The sequence below is a fragment of the Rhinolophus sinicus genome, linkage group LG02, assembly GCF_036562045.2.
Source record: "Rhinolophus sinicus isolate RSC01 linkage group LG02, ASM3656204v1, whole genome shotgun sequence".
NCBI classification, from domain to species: domain Eukaryota; kingdom Metazoa; phylum Chordata; class Mammalia; order Chiroptera; family Rhinolophidae; genus Rhinolophus; species Rhinolophus sinicus.
In genome coordinates this window covers 128,778,439-128,791,630 of record NC_133752.1, presented here as the reverse complement: position 1 = coordinate 128,791,630, position 13,192 = coordinate 128,778,439, and the positions used below count along the sequence as shown (strand labels likewise).

Sequence of the window (13,192 nt, the reverse complement as noted above, 5' to 3'; positions counted from 1 at the left end):
TTTATTACATGTTCTCAGAAGATATCATAATGTCTGAAATTGCCCTTGCCATTTTTTTCAATAATGTAACAATGTTTTATTATGGCTTGTATCACTTTGCATTTACATGATATCTTTAATTACATAGTTTCCACATATTTGTTATTTTGCAATTATTTTTTTTTTAGAAAAGGCAAATAGATACACAGATAAAACAGACAATTCAATTTTACAGAGCTAGTGAATAAATTACAAATATTAAACAAATGTCTTTTCTAAGCTTTTTAAACATTTGATTGAGAAAGGTAGAAATTATTTGTCTGTTATTGAATACTAGAACTTTCATATATTGTGCTGAAAGTGTTCCCAATCTCTAAGGCATCATCCACTATGTTTTATAAGATGTAAGTGATTATCCTTTTATCCATCATAAAAGTTGAAATCACTGCACTCTGTTCTCAATGTCACTCAGTACATTGTAACACATTCTTGCCAGTTGAATGACAAATAAAGACTATGATGTTCCTTGAAACAAACAACTAAGAACATGACTAAAAATATTCTAGCAACAATAACAAATCTACAAAGGAAAGAAGAAGATCATAGCCTGTGCCATTTTTTAACCAATTGTTCTTCTAATGGCAAGCTGCATGCACACAATATTTTATTAATCTGAGATTTATAACTTGCCTATCTCCAAGTGGTTTTGAGATTCTTATGAAAGCAATATGTTAGATGCTATAGCACAGTTTAACGACAGTCTAGTGAAATCCAGTAGAGGAATGTATGTAACAAGGTGCCTGAGCCTGTGCAAAGTGCTGAACTGAAATGAATGTCAAGCTTGCTGAGGCACAAAGGGAGTCTGCTTGGCATGTTTAGTTCTCATTTTCTGACCCAAAGAGCGTAATTTAGATTGAAGAGACAAACTTTTCAGCATTAACTTCAAGAACAAATTTATTGTAAAATTTCTTAAATTGGGATCATGGAATAACAAAAGACAAAAATCACTATTCAAATAGACATTTCTCTAAAAGCTGAGGGCATAACACTTAATCATATTTCAGTAAAGCCATTTCTTCACAGAGCTGAGGTAAAAGGATATATTGCTCTCTGGTGATCCAACAATCCTGGGGAAAAGATTAGAGAAGATAGAGCAGAGGTTTTAAAACTGTTCCCGGCATTCCAAGCTTCATTTGTCCATTCAGTCATTCACCAAAGTTATATTGGATTTCTACTCTGAGATACTGTTCTAGCTACTGAGAATTCAGTATACTCATATATGCATATACACACTGAGAATACACACACACACACACACACACACACACACACGCAAACACATTGTTTATATCCTAGTTTATAACTAGTTATAATATTAAATAGAGTTGATATTCTAGTAGGTAACAAATTAGGATAAAAATGTAGTGAAAACATATAGGATTTCAGTTGGAGGTAAGCACCTCTGAAAAATTTAAAGCTGAGAATGAGCACATTGGGAACCAATGTGGGATGCTAACACATAAAGAAACTAAGGCCAAGGTGGCTGCATCTTCTTGGTTACACACTTAATAGAGAAACTAAACTAGGACTCAAATCCAAGTTTTCTGCCTTCTTTTGCCTTTAGTGTGTGATTTTCAAAAATCATGTGGCATTAATACTGTGTTTCCCTGAAAATAAGACCTAGCCAGACCATCAGCTCTACTGCGTCTTTTGGAGCAAAAATTAATATATTACCCAGCCTTATTTTAATATAATATAAGACTGGGCCTTAATATAATATAATATAATATAATATAATATAATATAATATAATATAGTATAATATAGTATAATATAGTATAATATAGTATAATATAGTATAATATAGTATATAACCTAACCTAACATAGCATAATATAATATAATACATAATACCAGGTCTTATATTAATTTTTGCTCCAAAAGATGCATTAGAGCTGATGGTCTGGCTAGGTCTTATTTTCAGGGAAACACAGTAGTATGAAAACTATATCACAATTTTAGTTTCATTTATAAACCCAAATCATTCCCTTGAATACTGTCCTAAAATTTTTCTTGGGTTCTAGGAGCCAAATCGCACTAATTCTCTTGCCAAATTTATGTTCCGGAACACTGCTTTTATACTTTCATAGCGTGGTAAGAAAGAAAAATACATGTATGAATAACTCAGGAAGCAGAACATTTGGGGAACCGTTAGAAATACAACAGCACAATGTTCTGAGCGTTCTCCCAGGGAGGGGACCACTGCATCTTCACACTGGTTTCAGAGCAGAAGAGGCACAGAGGAGCCTCCCCTCCCCAGGCTCTGGGAAGAGGAAGAAAATTAATTCCTGGGAAATGGAGGACAGTATGCCAGGGTGAAAGGTGCACCATGAGCGGGAGCAGCAAGGAGTGAAGAAAATATTAGAGACATTAAGGGAAAAAGAAGGACTATGGAGGGAAATTGTGGAACTAAGGCTAGAAAGATGTCTAAAGAATCTGGTCTTTGAAAACAAGGAGTCACTCAAAGGTTTTGGACTCTGGGCTAACGTGATCACAGTTAGTTAATGAAGACTGACCTACCAGTATTTCCCAATGGTTTAACAGCATTCCCAATAGCCACTAGAAGACCACATGTTATATAACAGTAAGTCCATAACTAGGATAATTATCAATAATGCTGTCTGGAGAGTGAAATTATCTCTAGAAATTGCCCTATACCTAAAGTAAGACTCAACAGATTGTGACAGTGACATAATTGGATCAAGAATTTTACCTGGGTTTCAGGCTCTTGTCCCTTTACCAGCACTTCTCTGCCAAGATTCTTTGAGAGAATTAAGACCAAATGCCCTGTGGCATCTGTTACATGTGATGAAATAACTTCTTTTCTCTCTATCTAGAGTGGTACTAGCTATCTATCATCCTTGTCAGAATTGAAAAAAAAAGTCACTCAAAGTATTGTTCAGAGCTTGATTTTTTTTATAGAATGGCAGATGTGAAAGGCTGCAAAGTTGATGAAATGGCAAGAATTCTGCAAATCTATATTTTTATGATATACAAATCTACATTTTTGACAGAACTACTGCTAAATCCTTGCAAATTTACTAAGGCGATCCTTACTGATAATTAGAAGACTTTCAAATCAGTTTCCTTATAGCTGTTGTGCCAGAGATAATTAGAACATATATTAACACTTTCGCTGTGACGTTTGTCTGTAGTCTAATGATATTTCTATGCTGCTGACTGTGGCGTTCAACCTAACCCCACGAGCTCAGTGTTCCAGAAAGGAAGTTTCGGAAAGCAGATGTACATTTTTGTATCTTTTTGTGTTTTTCAAGAATAAATAACAACAGGAAATTTTTATACTTTATAGTAATCATTTATTTTAATAAAACGTAATGCCTTAACTGCATTTACTTAAAAATATAAATACTGTAATTATTTTCTGTGGATTTTTGACACATTTTGGAGAACAAACTTGAAATAACGCAGTGAAAAGGTTAAGGTAGGCTAGGTCAGTCTTGTTAGACGGTCTGAGCATGACCGTCTAACATCTTTTTGTACGAGGGGTGCAGCTCAGATATTGATCCTTATGCTAACAATAAAGTCTAAGGTTTGCTCATTTTTACCTCTAAAAAACCACTTTTTGGGGTGACTAGATAAATAGAAACAAACCTTTAAAATGAAAACATTCAAAGCCAAGTCTCTGGAAACAGATAACGTAGAAGCTAAAAATTGAGTAGTTGAATTGGATCTTTAACTCCTCCCAGTTCAGGTTAAAATATTTTTTATCCAGAAGTGTTTTTAAAAATTTATCACTAGAGTCAGAAAATGCACTCATTGGCCTTTTAGGGCATAGGTTAATTTGAAATTATAAGTTACTTATGGATTCAAGTTACACTGGGATTTAGTGAATTTAGTTTATTTAGTTAGAACCACGGCTAGCCAGTACAAAATTTCATAAGATCACAAGGCATGTACAAAGGGGTAAGGGAGTGGGATATGGTCAAAGAAATTATACCTAGATAGTGTGATCATTAACTGAGTATGAATGTGAGGAAGCAAACGACAAGTTTAGTAGAAATTTTTAAGAACCTAGCCTAGAAGGTAAAGTTGGTTGAGGAGACTTGTTGTCAAGCTTGTGGGATTCTCAAGTCCTGTGTCCAGAAGAAATTTGGAAAGAGGTCAGATATAGTTTGGAAATTAAGTTGTAAACAATATCAAGCAAGGCTAGTATTATAATGCAATATTTGATAATTTTGTTTTTAAAGCATTCCGAATCTGACCTTGACAACTTGTTTAGCCTCAGGGATATGTACAGAACAGAAAAAAAATATTGACACCATCTAACTTCTTTCACACAAGAAACTCTAATGGAAAACTGGAATCTTACATAGTCAGCTGATGTTTGGGGCATCATTATCTTGAATGGATCATTGTAGGTAAATGAAATTTTACTTTTGGTTCTCAGGTTTTAAAATGCTACTTGGGCTTTAAAAGTGAGAAAGGATGTTCAAAGCAAAGGGTAAAAATCATAGGGAAAGACTCAGAGAAAGAGATGGTTCTGGTTTGAGTAATGGTGAAGGTGGATCTCAAGTGAAATAAGAAAGAAGGAAGGAATTTTTGCATAGATGGAGAGATAATTAGTTCAGGCTTGAAAAGATTTTTAATGTAAAACTTAACTATATTTTTAATTAAAGACAATGGAATATTTTATAGGTGCTTGCTTATACTTATAAAGCTCTCCTGAAAAAAACTAGTGATATGAATTTGGTTAAACTAATATTTTCATAGATGATTTTCTCAAGTTATATAATGAATATATTTCTTACCTAGTTATTCTTCCTTTGGGTTTATTGTGTCACACTGCGTAACAACAGACCTGTTACCAAGTTTCCCCAAAAATAAGACCTATCCATACAATCAGCTCTTATGCATCTTTTGAAGCAAAAATTAATATAAGACCAGGTATTATGTTATATTATATTGTATTATATTAGACCAAGTCTTATGTTATAGTAAAATAAGACCCGGTCTTATATTAATTTTTGCTCCAAAAGATGCATTAGAGCTGATTGTCTGGCTAGGTCTTATTTTGGGGGAAACATGGTAATATCTGTTGTTTTTAAAAAAATACTTAATATTAGAAAGTGATCATTCTTCTATCTCATATTAGCACAATTTTCTGAAAAAGCAATATTCCCTGAACATTCCACTTCTCGTCTTTTTAAGCAGTTTCTAAGAGAGATTTCTCTAGAAAAGATTAAATTTTGACATGAGTCAGCTAACTCATAAAATTAAGTGAAATTTTTTAGACAGTTGCCTGAGATGCAATTTCCATTTTTTCTTTTTAAATCTAAAGCCAATGTTTTAGCAGATTTTTAATTCACAGTACAAGCACCATTGATTTTAAATTCAAAGGTAAAAATCTGATTTTTATTAAAACTTAATATGCATCCCAGTCTATATGTTGTAAATTACTATTAGAATTATGATTCATTAATTATGCACCATAGATATTCTTTTGCAAATACATTTCTAATAAAAGCGCTATGATTTTTCAGTAAATATTTTATCTCTTGGGATATTTGTTTTAAATGGAGAGTAAATTAAATTTTGGTAAACATATCTATTACCTGTTGGGCAAGGATAGAATATAGATAAACTTGGAGAGACTGTGAAATTATGATGAATTGGATCTGAATTTTGTGTTATGATGTTGGAAACTTTCCACAAACATGATCTTTTTCTTTGTGATAAATACATGCAAATGAAATTACAGTCAAGTATTTGAAGGTTCATCTACGAATCCAGGAAGATGTATTGACTTTTCATTATGGTAACTTTGACTTACAAGGTACTAGAAGTCTATAAAAGGGTTTGTTTAAAAAAAAGAAATCTGTCATCTGTTAGGAATATGTCAATTGTCTAATGAAAATAAATATAGGATGTGCCAAGTTATCTATTCCAAACTTGGATTTCATTTCAATTAGCATTGTCTATCTTTTTTTAAAAAATGTATAAGGTTAGAATAGTCACTGGACATTTCCATGTATGAAGAATTTTCCTGCAAAGATAGTTGTCATAATCCTACTGTGTTTTCTGTATTCTGGGAGACATTGAGTAGGGATAAACTATTTACTATGGAATGAAGAAACTAAGCCTGATGCTTTGGCTTTCTGCCAAAGATGCTACAGAAAATGATAAATGACAAATACATTACAAAGGGATTCTACCTCTAAGGGGCTGACAGAGATTCTAATTTTTAGTATTGCCATCACTGCCAAGAAGGATACTCCTTGTTTTCAAGTTCCTGATGGAAATATTGCCTATGCTGAAAAATCACTCTTGTTTTCTTTATCATATCTTCCTCATAGTGAGTAATTTCTGGTAAAATAATTTACTGAAATAAATGTGAAAGATCAAATTTATATGACATTTTTATTGGGACATATCTTAAAATTACCCTAAATCCAATAATAAAATAGATATTTTATAAAAATTTAATTTGTAAGCAATTTTTGTAATTTAACTATAATTTAAGGACTATATATTATATATATTTCCATTTACTTTTTAAAAAATTCCTGTGTTGCTCTGCCTTGGTGGAATTGGGTCTCCATACTAGGAATTTTATTGCATGTAAAGTATCAGAATCTAAAATGACCTTGGTAGGCCAGCAGGATTTAATAAGATTACATTTAATAGACATGAGTTATGGATGAGTTCCAGGTTTTATACTTGATATGAAAAAAATCAATTTCCCAAGTGCAAAATAAATGAGATAAAATCTGAAATGACTTATTTGACAGAACCTCAGGGTTTCCAGTTGACACTAAATGCAGTATGACGCAATAGTGCAATACTGATATCTATGTGATGGACTCATAGGTAGTATTAATAAGTTTGGTATAAAATGAAGACTGTGATATCTCACTTTACGTTGTACTGGTCAGCTCTGGGCTTTGAAAAAAATATGGGCTATTCAGATCTTATTTATAGGAGAATAACCAAGAAAAAAATTTTTGTTTTTTAAATTCTCCTTTACATTTAGCAAAGTAAGGAGCTGTTAAGTACAACTTGACAAGGTCGGCCAAGTATCCAGATGTCCCAGGACGTTAGCACTATGTAAAATCAAACCCATTTGATAATGAATTTTGAACAGCATGGGCATTTTACTTTTTTCTCTCTAGGTACTAAAGTTTTATTAAAGCTTCCAAATTCTGTTTGTTTCACAGGAGTCTGAACTTATAGAACTCAGAGAAACCATCGAAATGCTGAAGGCCCAGAATTCTGCTGCCCAGGCAGCCATTCAGGGGGCTCTGAATGGTCCAGATCACCCTCCCAAAGGTCTGTTTAAAAGGATTGCCATTTTGCATCAATATAATAGTCATCTATTTTATTTACTAATTGGAGAAAAGCTGCTCTTACTCAGTGACCCTGACTTTTATAATAAGTTGGTTCTCATGCAATCAGAATCCCAGAATTTCAGAACAGTAGCTGTCATTATCAAATCATTTTTAAATTGACCTTAAGCAATTTACTTCTACAGTCATATACACATTTCCCTTTACTTGATTTGCTGAAGTTGGGAATGGGGGCTTGGATAATACATTCATATCTGACTTCAAGCAAAACCAACCCAGTAAAGAGTATGAAAATCTAGAACTGTGTCAAAAAAGTAATCAAAATGGTGAAAGTAGTGGGGATGGGGAGGAACTTGTACTCGGTGGAGGCAATTAAAGGTACACTTCTTGTAGAGAATTTTAAGACACAAGAAAATGCACTAAAAGTTGGTCTGCTTTTCATTTTTACTATGTTTCAGCAGTTCCAAACAATGTTAAAATAATTTTCTCTGCCACCACCCCAACCCCTCAGTTTGCTACTGAGAAAATGCTCTGTATCAATGTCTTATCCCTTTTTTTCTTTACATAAGTTCTACGTATTCATGTCCTAACTCTTTTCAATAGATCCAATATGTTCATCTCTTTACCAGCTTAAAAATCCTTTCCTAAATCCTGAATGCCTATCATCTCTCTTCCCATTTCCAGATGAATTCTGGGAAAGTTTTATGGACTTTTTCAATGTCTTCAGCAGCCAGTCACATGTCAGACCACTAGAGTGTTGCTTCTCTTCCCACCACTCCACCAAAACTGTTCCCTCTAGGATCAATAATGACTTATATGACACTAAATCCAGTACAACACTTTAAATTCTTATTGTATTTGACATGAAAACAGCATTCGCTACTGATGTCTATTTTTTCCTACTTGAAACATTCATTTTTTTCCTAATATTCATGACATCCATCCACATTCTTAGTTTTTCTTCTCCTCCTTTGAAATTTATTTCAAGGTTTCTTTTGTATTTCTATCCATCTGTTAAATGTTGATATTTCTTAGAACCCAGTCCTAAGTTCTCTTCCATTATGATTTTTTTTTTTTTTTTGCATTATGATTCTCTTCATTCTATCTAAAATTCTATACAAACTCTTCTACTCTAGCTTTAATTATCATTTTTGTGTGAAGAACTATCAAATGTATTTTTCCATGCCTGGCTCATCACCTGAGTTACAGATCTGTATGTCCAGCTGCCAGAGAGAACTTCATTTGGTTATCTTTGGATGTCTGTTTGTCACCTTAAACATCTCCAAATTTGACCTTGTCATCTTCCCTCTCAGACCTGCTTTGTCTTTAGTGTTCCTTTCCTTGGCTCAGTGAATGGAAAGGAGGGTTTATAAATAACATTTAGATTTCTGGCTATATGAAATCTAAATGTTATTTATAAACCCTCCTCTCCTCCCTCAATAAATTGCCAAGATCTGCTGATTCCACCCTTTAAATATCTTTTAAATCTGTGACTTTTTCTCTGACCATACTATCAACATCCCTCATCTCTTCCCTGAACAATAATCAGAAACTCCTAAAACCTTCTTGCTATTCATTTTATACCACTTTACATCATTCTTTACACTGAAACTAGAGCAATTGTCCAACAGAATTTATCTACAGATATCCCATATTGCCTTTAGGATGAAAATACAAACTCCTTAACCTGACAGAATCTCTGTCTGTCAGCTTCATTTATTCAAGAAATATTTATTGGTTACCAATTATGTGCTAGATACTCTTCTAAACCTTTTATGTTGCATTTTTGTCACATCTTATAGCTCATATTTCAGTTACCCTGAACTTCCAATTCTTCAAAAGTTCTTTATATATTCTGTGTATTCTACTTGGAACTTTCTACCCTGTGTATTCAGCATAAAAACTTTGAGACTTTACAAGAGTTTGCCCAAATATGCCTCCTTTAACCTCAAGCTGCATTAGGTCCCCTTGTAATATGTTTCTGGAAATAACTACTTCCCCTATCAACATTTGCATTACACTTTGGTGGCTTAATTTATTTAATGTTCTGCCTTTCCTGATCTATGGTAGGGTGTTTGTTTTGTTTTGGATTGGTTTTAATTCTAGTGGCTGTGATGATGCCTTGCACATAAAAGGAGCATATTCAAATTTTATAGAAAAGAATATTATTTTAAAAATACATTTGAATTTAAGTTTTAGGAAAACAATTATATAAAGTGAGCTATATTTAAATTGAAGGACAAACTATTTCTCTAGGGGCTACTGCTGTTAACAATTTAACAACTTTCCATATGGGGGAGTTGATTTATATGCTGCATGGAAAATTACTGCATGTTTAAAGCTTATCTTAGTGTTATAATAAAGCGGCTTATGTTCTAAGGCTTCACGTCGTAAATAGTTCCAGAAGGGATTTAAAAAGGCTTAATCCTTTCTTTAAAACAGTGCAAGTCACTGAAGTAAAACTTTCTGGACAGATTCCTTTTATCTTAGGTAACAGGTAGCTTAATGTATCTACTAGAATTAAAGAAACAGGAATTCCTTTGCTCAGAAATACGGGAGAGGAGCCTAAAATAAAGAAAATGATAGCAGTTAGTATTCAAATTGGTCAAGAAAGAGTAAAAAAAATTCACAAGATTAAAAACTAAGACAAACAAAGAGTTGCATGTATATAGGGTATTTCGATTGCATTTTTGTAATATTAAAACTTAATATTACGTCAGTGAACACAAACTGATCCTTATTATATTGACCATTGACATAGAGAAGAAAATAAATAGTCAGTTGGGCTTATTATGTATCTTTCCATGGGCTATTAAGGCAGTTGTATAGGCTGTAAATTTGTATTCTGAAATAATATTGAAATTTGGTTTATGAGACCTTTAAAATATTTATATCAGGTAAAGTTTTAATTTATAATCTTAAAATACATGTTTAGAGTGAGGCAGCACATTTTTAGACATATCAAACTATGACAAAATAAGAAAACAATTTATTAACGTAACTTTCTACTTCATATTTGTGCATCACAAAGTCTGATAAATAATAGCAGTCTGTAATAGAAAACATTTATTTATTTATTCACAAACATTACTTGAGCTCCTGCTATGTGTTAGGCACGCTATTCGATCCTGGAATTCAAAGATATACAAAAAGGGGCGGCCGGTTAGCTCAGCTGGTTAGAGAGCTCTTAACAACAAGGTTGCTGGTTGGATCCCTGCATGGGACACTGTGAGCTGCGCCCTTTACAAGTAGATTGAAACAACTACTTGACTTGGAGCTGGTGGTTCCTGGAAAAACACACCTCAATAAATAAAAGTTTAAAAAATAAAAAGATATAAAAAAGGGGGAGTTCTGTACTCAAAGGCTCACAATCCACTGCAACAAAAGGTAATTTATGTATATTATGTATAACAATTATGACCTTATAACAAAATAATTATTATAAGGCTGAAAGGCAAAGGTAATTGGAACCTTTATTTATATTTTTCAAAATCAATTGTTGCCTTTTAAGTCACTACCTCTGTGCATAAACATGCAATAGTTTTTCCTTAAGATATACCAAGTACAATTCAACAAAACACGTATTAAATCGCTGTCAATAGTAAACGTTTTTTAAGAATGTTAGGCAAACATAGTTGTGTTGAATGATTAATGAGAATAAATGTATTCAACAAGTACTTGCTGTAATCTCTGCACGAGGCCCTGAATATAAAATGGTAAACAAAATAGACACAGTCTTTGTCTCGATCAGTTTTTAGTCTCTAGGAGAGCAGAAAATAAATGATTGTTATGATCGTTGGTGTGGCTGAATGTGCATACCAAAATAGTTATAAATTCTAAAATGGACAAGAATAAGTATCATAGAGAGCGACGGCACCAGGGAACCTACTAGAGGTGGCATAGTCAGGAAAGGCCTTTCTGAGATAGCAACACTTCAGGGGAGATCCAGGTATAATTATCAAGTCATATTGTAAATATTGAGAGAGGAGCATTCAAGAAGTCTCTAGAGACCAAAAATAGATGAATGCCTTTATGGAAAAAATACAAGGAAGGTAATGAGCACAGGTGAAATAAATAGAACCAGGTTGAAGAGATGAACACTGACCATATTACTGAGGGACTTTCAGGTCATATTTAGGAGTTGAAATGTTTTTTATTCTTATTAAAATGGGACTCTATTGAAGTCTTAAGTTAGGGAGTGACGATGGAGCTTTTCTTTTAAAAAGGTTTCTCCTTCCATCGCCACATATTTTACACTTGAAACCTATAAAATTTTACTAACCAATATTACCCCAACAAATTTTAAAAAAAGATTTCTCTAGCTAGTGTTTGTAGAATGGTTTGGAGGTGAGTAAGTTGGACAGCTATTCTCACTATAGAGCAGGTAAGTGATGGTGATATTAATAGTTTGAACTGGGGCAGTGGTGGTGCAAAGGGTGGGATGAGCAAAAGGAATGCATGAACAAACACAATTGAAATATGTGCTTTTAAAATAAGCTTCTCCATTGTTCGTATTCATTTGGTCCACCATTCTTTATTGAGCTCTATGATGTTCCTTGTACTGATTCGAATATTGTGCTAATCTTTATTGGAAATACAGTCACAGTTGAATTAATACCTCCAAAGACTACTTTTGACCTATGATTACAAGAATTTATCTTTTTTTTTTTATTTAACATTCTATTTTGTTTTGTTTTTTTCTATTTTTTTGTAGATTTTTTTATTAGTTTCAGGTGTACAAAACAGTGCAATAGTTAGACATTTCACCCCTCACAAAGTGATAACCTCCTCCCCCAATCTATTACCCCTCTGACATCATATATATCTATTACAATTCCGTTGACTGCATTCCCTATGCTATACTCCATATCCTGTGACTATTTATATTAAGTTATAGTCAACATACAATATCATTCAGATTCAGGTGTACAGTGCAGTGGTCAGGCATCTACACTGTCCATGAAGTGGTCTCCCGAATAAGACATGTGCCCATCTGATACCCTATAAAATCTTTATAACAGTATTGATTATATTCCACAAACTGTCTTTCGTATCTCCATGGCAATATTCTTTTTAACCTATCTTTTTAAAATTGAGGATTAATCAAAGTCAAAGACAATTTATGAATTTTGGATATAATAAAAACTCTGGAATACTTTAACACTTAATACATCTGCTCTATTTGTGAAAGTCAATCATTAGGGAAAAACTAGCAAATATACATCTTGTTCAGAAAAGGTTATAGCCAACTGCAGCAGAAATTTAAAACACAAATAAATTCCTACACCTATTTTTCTATTGATTATTAATATAATTTCTATATTAGTTGATTGATACTTATGCTCCTTTACTGTTGAATCAAAGCTATATATATATATGTGTGTGTGTGTGTGTGTGTGTGTATATATATATACATATATATATCAAGATATATATATCTTGATTTAGCTTTTGGTATTGGTAATGATTTTGGCATGCAAAAATAATGAACGTTCTTATCATTATTTTTAAAAAATATTTTAAGAGACCAAACTCTAGGGATTCTGAAAACATAGCTTTATTTTTTCCTTCCTATAAAATTTGCCAGCATGTTAATATCTTAATGGAAAAATTAAAGTACTTATTGTTATGCATATATATATATATATGAGTGTAAGGGTGGAGATATGTGTACACACATTGCATACCTCCATGTATACTCATTTATTATGTGTTTTGAAAGTAGCCAGTTACAATTTCATTGCCATGGGTCATTTTACTGATAAATAAATCAGTCAACTGGAAAGCTTTGATTTTATACTATTATTTCTATGGAAACTATTTGAAAGCTATGTAGTAATTTTTGACAT

At 32.8% G+C, this 13,192-nt stretch overlaps 1 protein-coding gene across 9 annotated transcripts in view; it reads left to right on the top strand.

Annotated features, from left to right (window-relative positions):
• The window catches only part of NAV3 (neuron navigator 3), a 773,547-nt gene that overhangs the window by 718,950 nt on the left and 41,405 nt on the right, over nucleotides 1-13,192 (top strand). For all 9 annotated transcript variants that reach the window (XM_074325380.1, XM_074325379.1, XM_019753173.2 and 6 more), the window contains one exon: nucleotides 7,215-7,326. In XM_074325380.1, coding sequence (XP_074181481.1) covers nucleotides 7,215-7,326 — 112 coding nt within the window. The remainder of the gene's footprint in view (nucleotides 1-7,214; nucleotides 7,327-13,192) is intronic.